We start from the raw sequence: 9,561 nt of genomic DNA on the forward strand, positions 1-9,561 counted from the left end.
ATGCACACATGCACACATGTGGGCATCCATCCATGCATGCACACACATACATGCACACAATGTATCCATATGCACACACGTGGGCATCCATCCATGCATGCACACACACGCATACACACACATACGTGCACACAACGTATCCATATGCATGCCTGCACACATGTGGGCATCCCTCCATGCATGCACACACACACACATACATACATATGCATGTACATGGGCATGCATGCAAATTTGGGGGGCTGGAAGAAAAATGGCAGAATGCTGATCACTGGTAATGCTTGAAGCTGGGTGAAAGGAATGTGGGGTTCCATTCTATAATTCTCTTTCCTTTGAGCGTATTTGAAAATATCTATACTTAAAATGAGGTATATTGGGAAATGTCACACAAACACATCGATTTCTGCCCAGTGTTGCCTCTCCGAATTGCTGAATGTGGAAGAAGTAAACTTTCCCAACCCAGCTATTCTTTTTTTTTTCTTTTCCTTCCGATTTTTTTATATTGTGGTAAAATACATACACACAAAATTTACCATTTTAACCACGTTTGAGTGTGCGGGTCAGTGGTATCAAACACACTCACGGTGCTGTGCCACCGTCCCCAACATCCGTGTCCTGAATCCTTCATCATGTCGAACAGAAGCTCTGACCCCAGGAAACAAGGAACCATTCCCATCCCCCACCATCTGCTCTCTGTCCCTATAAAAGTAACGCCTCCAGGGGCCCCATATATACATGGAATCACGCAGTATTTGTCCGTTTGTGTGTGGCTTATGTGACTGACCATCACGTCCCTCCAGCTTCGCCCACGTCACCGTTGAATCGAGGTACCATTTACCCACCACACAGCTCACCAGGTATTTAATACGTTTGTAGAGGTGTCCCAGAAACACCACAATGCAGCTATGGGACATTTCCATCACCCCAAAAAGATGTCCGATGCCCGTTTGCTCTCCATCCCTACAGCCAGCCCAAGCAAGCGCACAATACACTTTCTGCTTCTGTAGATGTGTCCTTTCTGTCCCTGTGACATCAGTGGGATCATACAGCACATGGGGTGCTTTTTCTCAATACGGCATTTCGGGGTTCATCCGCGTGGTAACATTTATCACTATTCTTCCCTCTTTGCTCCATGGGCTGGGTGAGCACCGCCTGTCTCTCATGCGAGAGACGAAATCCAAATAGCCCTAGTTAGGCACATTTTGACCTCAATCTCCAACAAAGGGTCCAATCCAAATACCCAAAACAATGGGGCTGAAGTAGCCGGGACATCGAGAACTCTGCCTCTTTCACGAGGTGCCGGGAACATATTTCTACCCTGCACTTTTCACTCTTTCTGGAATAGACAGCCAAGAAAACGCATCCCCCACTTACCAAGACTTGAGAACGTCATAGTTATTCAGTCAATGAAGAAATAATTTGGGTTCAGATGACTTAGTTAAAAAGCTTCGATGTTTGACCTTCACTTTTTTTTTTTTTTTTTGAAGTCTGATCTCTTTGGAAATCTGTGTGATTCTGCAAATGTCCATGAAGGTTTTTTTGTTTTGTTTTTTGTGTGTGTGTCATGAAAGTACTTCTAGGGTAGGAATAAATCCAAGTGAAGGCACAGGGAGAGGGTCTCCGGACGAGGATAAGCCATGTAATGGGTACGCTAGTTTCTGGGATTCACGGATAAACCCCAAACAACGGGCAGCCTTCATAGGATAAACCCCACACCAGGGCATCCCCCTGTCTATCACGTGGATGAGCTCCTCCGTCTTGCTACAGTGGGGTAAGTGTTGGGTCCATTTTGCAGAGGAACAAACTGAGGCATGGAGAGGTGGAAGGACTTGTCCGGGGTCCCAGAGCCGGCGAGTGGGACACCCTGGGTTTGAACCTGGCACCTGTCCCCAGAGCTCCAGCCCACGTCCGCCGGAGCCCAGGCAAACCATCAAAACACCAGCCAGCCTGTTGGCAGTCCCAACAAAGAAGTGGCAGGGGGTGGGGGGCCTCTCGGGGAAAATGACATTCCTTTAACCAGATCGTGGAAGGGTGCTGGGCAAACGGGCTGCCTTCGATCATGGTCTGGGGATGCGCCCGAGCCGGCTCGTACTTGCGACCAACGCACCACGTGATGGGAGGGTGTTGTCAACTGGACAGGGAAGGACGTGACAGGTGTGCGGGGACCCTCTGTGCTATTTGGGCAACCTCCCCGAGAGCCTAAAAGGATCACAGAATAAACCGGCTCTTCTTTAAAGAAGGAGATGAGTGGCTTGTGCGCAGACGTGACGGGGATCTTGAGGGAAATGTCAAGCTCAACATACCAAGGACTGGCTTCCAAAATACACGGGATGCTTGGGGCAGGCTGCCCTGGGTGAGGCCAGCCCGCGATCAGAACCGCTATCAAGGGGCTGGCTGGTGGGCGGCCCTAACCAAGAGAGGCTCCCTGCAGGGGCCTGGGGGGCTGGGATGGACAGGCATAGGGATGGGGGGAGGAAGGGGTGGGATTACCTGCATCCTGCCCTCCTGGTTCTCAGGCTCTCTGTGGGGAGAGTGCCAGGGACAGGCAGAAGGCGCCACTGTGGTCTGTATGGAAGGTCCCCAGGCTCTGCCCACCACCCCAGCCCCCTCCATGTTTATCACGACAGGGGCTATGGGTATCTAAACCTGCTTTGACCCCTATCCCGTGCCTCACGGGGGATCAGCCAGTGCAGAACATTAAGGGGGAAAAAATGAGAAGTAACAATGCCATCAAAATATATCGTAGGCTGCCACGTAGAAATACATCTGTGCCATATATATACATAGACCTACTTATGTGCAATATGGGTTTGTATGCACATGTGCATATTCGTCTGGGGACATTTCTGGTGGTCTCAACACTGGGGGGCGCTACTGGCATGTGGGAGATAGAGACAGGGACACTGCGTAGCACCCTCCGGTGCCCAGGACGCCCCACATCAGAGAGTCAGTCAGCCCCAGACGTCAACAGTTCCCAGGTTGAGAAGGTCGGACCTGCATGAGAGGCTCTCTCTGTCTATCCATCCATCTATCTATCTACTCATCCATCCACCATCCAGCCAGCCATCTATCATCTATCTGTCCATCCATCCATCCATCCATCATCTCTATCCATCCATCCATCCCAAATATCTATTATCTATCCATCCATCCATCCATCTCTATCCCTATATCTATCATCTATCTATCATCTATCTATCTATTTATCTATCAAGCATGTTTATGGTCAGGGTTCTCAATCAACCGCTATTCTTTCCCCGGGGACCCCGGGGCAATGTCTGGAGAGAATTGGGGTTGTCACAACTTGAAGGGAAGGCACTGCCATCTAGTGGCAGAAACTGGGCATGCTGCTAAATATCGTGGTGTGCGCAGGTCGCCCCCACAAAAATCAATCATGCGACTCCCCAAACGTCAGTAGTGCTGAGGCCGAGAAGGCCCCCTAAAAACGTTAGCAGGAGAGACTCTCCCTCTCTCTCCCTATCTACCCGTTTACCTATGTATCTGTCCATATGTGGCAGGGTTCTCAACCAGGCCCCCAGGGAATCCCCATCTCTACCCCTCCACCGCCTCCGGGGATACCCCCATCTCCGCACCCTCCGCGGTGCCCCGGGGACCCCCATCTCCGCACCCCCATGCCCGCGCCCCCCCACCGCCTCCCGGGGACACCCCCATCTCCACACCCTCCGCGGTGCCCCGGGGACCCCCATCGCCGCCCCCCCCCCCGCCCGCCCCCCCCCCCCGCCTCCCGGGGACACCCCCATCTCTGCGTCCGCCCCCCACGGCTCCCAAGGGGTCCCGCGACGTCGAGTTCCCGGAGACCGTCCGCAACGACCTCCGCCCCCAGCCCCTCGGCGGGCGCAGCTGGTTTTGGGGCGCAGGGCGGAGGGGACGTGCAGCCTAGAGTCCGGACTAAGAATGCAGGGGCGGGGCTCCGGCGGGAGGGGCGGGGCCTCGTTAGGGGCAGGGCCTCACTCGGCGCGGGGCCGGTTCCTGCGGGCGAGCGGGGCCTGGGCGGGGCGTCGCGCGGCCCCGGCCTCGTTGGGGGCGGGGCTTAAATAGATCTACAGCGCGCGGCGCGGGGCGGGGCCTGGGCGGGACCGCACGCACGGCGCGGGGCGGGGCTCCGGGGGGCGGGGCGGGGCGTCGCACCGCCCAGAGCCTCGTTGGGGGCGGGGCCTCACTGGGCCGGAAGCGCGCGGCGTGCGGCGGGGGATCGGGCTCCGGGTCTGGCTGCAGGCCCCGTGCGCGGCGCGGGGTTCGGGCCGCCATGGTGCTGAGCCCGGTGATCGGGAAGCTGCTGCACAAGCGCGTGGTGCTGGCCAGCGCCTCCCCGCGCCGCCGGGAGATCCTCAGCCACGCGGTGAGCCAGCGGCCTGCGCCGGGCCGGGGCCGGGGTCTGCGGCGGGGCTGGGGGCGGGGGGTGGTGGTCTGAGGTTCTGGTGACTGCGGGTCTGGGGCCGGGGTCTGCGGTGGGGCCGGGGGCCTGGGGCCAGGCGCCTACTGGCCTGGGCACCTGGGGGGCCTGGAGCCTGGGGGCCTGCTGCGGGGGCGCCTACTGATCTGGGGCGCCTGGGGCCAGAGGGTCTGGTGACCTGGGCTCTGGTGACTGGGGGACTGGGGCTCCAGGTGATTGGAGGTCTGGTGACTGGGGCTTCTGGTTCTGGTGTGGGGGCGGGGGTGTCTGGTGAGCCAGGGACCTATTGATGTGGGGGCCGGTGGGCCTGGGGGGGAGGGGTCTGGAGACCTGGGGGGTGGGGGGGGGGGGGTGTGGAAGGGGGAGGTCTTGGTGACTGGGGGATCTAGTGATTGGGAGCCTCCTGCCTGTCGGCCTGTTTCCAGGGGCCTGGTGACCAGGAGCTTGGGGACCAGGAGCCTGGTGACCAAGGAATGGCCTGGTGCCAGGTGGCCGGGGGGTGGTCTGGTGACTGGTCCCTGGGGCCAAGGGCCCTGGTGATCCAGGATGGCCTGGTGCTGGGGGACCTGGTAACCGAGGACTTACTGACCAGACCAGTGGGGCTAGTGCCAGGGGTCCTAGTGACCCTGCAGGGCCCTGTGACTGGGGTCTAGTGACCAGTGGCTCCAGGCCAGGAGCTGGGGGCTGCAGGCTGGGGAAGGTAGGAGTCTGTGTGATCTGGTAGCAGGGGTCTGCAGACTGGGGTCTTCGTTGGAGCCATGGCATAGTGATTCAGAGTCCCAGTGACTGAGTAACTGCAGTCTGTATGGTCTGGAACCAGAGTCTTCAGGCCAGGCCAAGTAGCCTAGGACCTGCCGGCCAGGGGGCTGGGGGCCGGGGTGGGGGGCGCTGCCAGGCCAAGGCCATGTCTGTGCCTGAGCTGGGTCCATCCTGGAGCTGGTAATGGGGGAGAGACGGAGCCAGAGTGGAGGGGACGTGGTCACCGTGGGGAGGCCCTGTCTGGGGGGCAGGGGGTACTGGAGATAGGAGGAGGGGTTGGGGGGTGGTACAGAGCAGAAGATGGGGTGTAGGAGGTCAAGGACCAAGGAGGGGGCCCCTCAGAGAGGTGGGGGCAGGGATGGTCAGAGCCTCATGGGAGCTCTGTCCGGGGGCTGCCAGTGGGGTAGGGAAGTTTGACTCTCTGTGTTCAAGGCCCACAGTCCTGTCCGCACCAAATCCGGGGTGTCACTTTCTGCATGACCAGCCCCCCACGGGGGACTGCCTTGCCTGTCCACACGTGTTTGGGGACCACGGTCAGTCCTCTGTGGCATTTTGTGCTGGCGGGATGTTTTCAGCTGTTTGTCCACTGTGGGGGGTGAAATGCTGGCCTCAGGGACACTCTGGGAGCCCTTTGACACCCCGCAAAGCCTCAGACCCCCGCGCCCCAACCAAACTGTCCTGCTGGCCTCTGCGTGGCTGCCCCATGTACCGATGTCTTCCCACCAGGTCTACTGGTCCCCGGCCACACGTGGGCCGGCACTGGTCAGTGTTTGGTGATCACTGGTCACTGTTTGGCTTCTTCCTGGCATGTGGGAAAGGCCACATTTACTATAAACCTGGCACATGCTGCTCAAGGTCCTTGGGTTCTTCCTGTCATCCCCCAAGACCCTGTTCTCCCCTCTTTCAGGGTCTCAGGTTCGAGGTGGTTCCTTCCAGGTTCAAAGAGAAGCTTGATAAAGCGTCCTTCCCCACGCCTTATGCCTACGCCATCGAAACAGCCAAGCAGAAGGCCCTGGAGGTGGCCAGCAGGATGCACCAGGCAAGGGGGCTCTGCTTCTGCGTCTTTAGAGAGTTTTCTTGCTGGGTTTTCAATGGACATGTCATAAATAAATGCCATTTACCGTATCCTACGCAATTACTGTAGCTGATCTATGAATGAGTGTTGCCGTGTAGCATACTATTATAATTAATGTAATAATACCTTTGATGTAACATAGTTTATCCATCTGTTACTGTGTAGCATGCTATTGGGATTAACAGAATGGTATCATTTATCATAAAGAATTAATGTAGCTTATTTATTACTATGTGTTACTATGTAACATACTATTACAATTAATATTACAGTATTACAGTAAAGAATGAATATAGCATATCTGTTTCTGTATATTACTACGTAAGTAATACTGTAAGTAATATAACGGCATCACTCATGATAGAGAATTAACGCCCAGGGTCCTGGGATTGAGCCCTACGTTGGGCTCCTTGCTCAAGGGGAACTTGCTTCTCCCTCTCCTCCCAGCTCATGCACACACTGTGTCTCCCTCTCTCAATAAATGAAATCTTTAAAAAAAAAAAAAAAGAAAAAAATGATATAGAATTACCGGACCTAAATTATTATTATGTGTTACTATATAATATACTGTTACAGTGAGTATAACATTGTCATTTATGATACAGAATTAATGGACCTAAACTATTACTATATGTTACTACATAATACACTATTCCAATGAGTATGTCAGCATCGTTTATGATACGTAATTAAGGTAGATTATCATTGCTAAGTGTTATAATAATATCCTATTGCAACTAATGTAATATAACAAAAGCATTGTACCTAATGCTATAATGAGTATTGGTATAAATAAACAAGTATCGATCCATTGATTTTCGACAGTGGAAAGGTTAATTTTTAAGTACAACCTAATTTCAAGGTTCTGTATAGATCCCAGATGAGCGTGTTCAGCCCCAAGCCTGAATTTTCCACTTGGATTTATTTTATTGTCTGGAGTACCTTTTCTTCAGCTTACATTGAGCAGGTCAAAAAACCGGCGTTGTCCTTAATTCAGGATAGCTTGGGGAGGATTTGGGGTCACACTCGTGTTCTTACTGGGAACATTGAGGACACCTGCATCTTAATTTCCGAAGTGAGACAGGCCTCTTATCGACCCGTCACGCCACCAGGGTATTTGTGCAAGACCACAGGATCATCGTTTCTAAAGCTGGGTTCGGATTTCTTGCAGAAGGACCTCCGGGCCCCCGATGTTGTCATCGGAGCGGACACCATTGTGGTGAGTCCCCCCTCGGGGCCCTTGTCTGGCCTCCACTTTGGTTTGTGTGTCCTTGGTGACTGAAATCAAGGTGTGGACAGTGAGATCTGGCTTAGTGAGAGTGGACCCTCCCTGGTTCTCTGGCAGACGGTCGGGGGGCTGATTCTGGAGAAGCCGGTGGACAAGCAAGACGCGTACAGGATGCTCTCCAGGTGGGTGCAGACTGCGGTCCCCCTGGGAACAGCACTGGGGCAGGGTCCATGCGCGGGGTAGGGTCAGGGCCCAGGATGGGGTCCACACCTGGGGCGGGGGCAGGGCTTAGGGTGGAGTGAGCACCTGGGTCTGGGTTAGCGTCCCAGGCAGGGTCAGCACCTGGGGTGGGGTTAATGTCCAGGATGGGGTCTGGTTCCCAGGTTAGGGTCCCAGGCAGGGTCAGCACCTGGGTGTGGTTAATGTCCAGGGTGGGGTCTAGTTCTCCTGTTAGAGTTCCAGGCAGGGTCAGCACCTGGGGTGGGGTTAACGTCTGGGGTGGGGTCAGGTCCTCAGGTTAGGGTCCTGGGCAGGGTCAGGACCTGAGGTGGGGTAATGTCCAGGGTGGGGTCAGGTCCTCAGGTTAGGGTCCTGGGCAGGATCAGGACCTGAGTGGGGGCAATGTCCAGGGTGGGGTCAGGTCCTCAGGTTAGGGTCTGCACCTGGGACAGCGTTCAGGTCCAAGGCGGTCCATGTCTGGGTCACACCTGGAATGGGGTCTGAGCCTGGGGAGGGGTCTGCACTCAGCCTCCGTGGCCACCCTCCTGGTTGTTCGTGTGTCCATGAGCTTTTCGTCCTGGTCTTGTCCTCCTGAGTGATGGCCTCCCCGTGCCCACCTCCATGTGACCGGCTTTCCCCATGAGCTTCTGCTCAGGCAGAGGGCAGACGGGCAGTCTCCTTCCAGGCGGGGCATGTCCACGCACCCATCTCAGGGCATCTCATCCCCCAGGCCCTGCTGTGTCCCGTGCACTGGTGTCTCACTCCACTGCAGGACAGTAGGCAGACGCAGGCTGAGAGCTGGGTGGCGGGAACGTGCTGCGTCTGCGAGGCGGGGGGGACATGTCATACTGATTGCATCTTACAGGTTGAACGGGAAAGAGCACAGCGTGTTCACGGGCGTCGCCATCGTCCACTGTTGCACCAGAGGTACAGTGCCAGCAGCACCCTCCCCAGGCCCGGGGTCACCGCGGGAGGAGCACGCTCCTCCGTCCCCGCAGACCTGCACCCTCACTTCTGCCTCCGGAAGTTGGGGCTGCATGGAGGCCTTGAAGCACCTGACAGAGATGGGCTCGCCCGCCCAGCGTGACCCACACAGGTGCTTCCCTCCAGACCTTCTGCGGTCCGGAAGGCAGAGGGGATTGGCTCATGCTGGCCATCCTGAAATCACAGTAGGACAAAGAAGGTTTTTTTTTTTAAAAAGAACCCAAACCCCGAGGATTTGCTGCAAATGCTGCTTTGCGTAATGTGCCCCGCAGGCTGTGCTCGGGGCTTTCCAACCCCACAGCGACGGCCTCTGTTCCTGTAGGAAACCCCAGACACCGCCCCCCCTCCCCACTAGTCTGGGTCTGTAAGTTGCAACTTTTTTATCTCTCAAATCCCAGGCCCCCTGCTGGTCTGGGTCTGCAGGTTGCAACTTTCTTATTCCCCAAACCCCAGGACCCCCTGGTCTGGGTCTGAGGGTTGCAACTTTTTATGCCCGAAACCCCAGGCCCCTGCTGGTCTGGGTCTGTAAGTTGCAGCTTTTTTATCTCCTAAATCCCAGGCCCCCTGCTGGTCTGGGTCTGCAGGTTGCAACTTTTTATTCCCCAAACCCCAGGCCCCCGACTGGTCTGGGTCTGCAGGTTGCAACTTTCTTATCCCCCAAACCCCAGGCCCCCCACTGGTCTGGGTCTGCAGGTTGCAACTTTTTATCACCCAAACCCCAGGCCCCTGCTGCTCTGGGTCTGTAAGTTGCAACTTTTTTATCTCCTAAATCCCAGGCCCCCTGCTGGTCTGGGTCTTCAGGTTGCAACTTTTTATCCCCCAAACCCCAGGCCCTTGCTGGTTGGGTCTGTAAGTTGCAACTTTTTTATCTACTAAATCCCA

The 9,561-nt window shown here is 55.9% G+C and overlaps 1 protein-coding gene across 1 annotated transcript in view; it reads left to right on the plus strand.

The window, feature by feature from the left end:
* Positions 1–4,172: 4,172 nt before the first annotated feature.
* Positions 4,173–9,561, plus strand: part of ASMTL (acetylserotonin O-methyltransferase like) — a 25,377-nt gene continuing 19,988 nt past the window's right edge. The window contains 5 exon segments of the mRNA XM_044911638.1: positions 4,173–4,360; positions 6,081–6,212; positions 7,420–7,467; positions 7,594–7,658; positions 8,561–8,791. Of these exon segments, the coding sequence (XP_044767573.1) occupies positions 4,268–4,360; positions 6,081–6,212; positions 7,420–7,467; positions 7,594–7,658; positions 8,561–8,791 (569 nt within the window). The 5' untranslated portion in view covers positions 4,173–4,267.

Source organism: Neomonachus schauinslandi, chromosome X, assembly GCF_002201575.2.
Source record: "Neomonachus schauinslandi chromosome X, ASM220157v2, whole genome shotgun sequence".
Classification (NCBI taxonomy): Eukaryota; Metazoa; Chordata; class Mammalia; order Carnivora; family Phocidae; genus Neomonachus; species Neomonachus schauinslandi.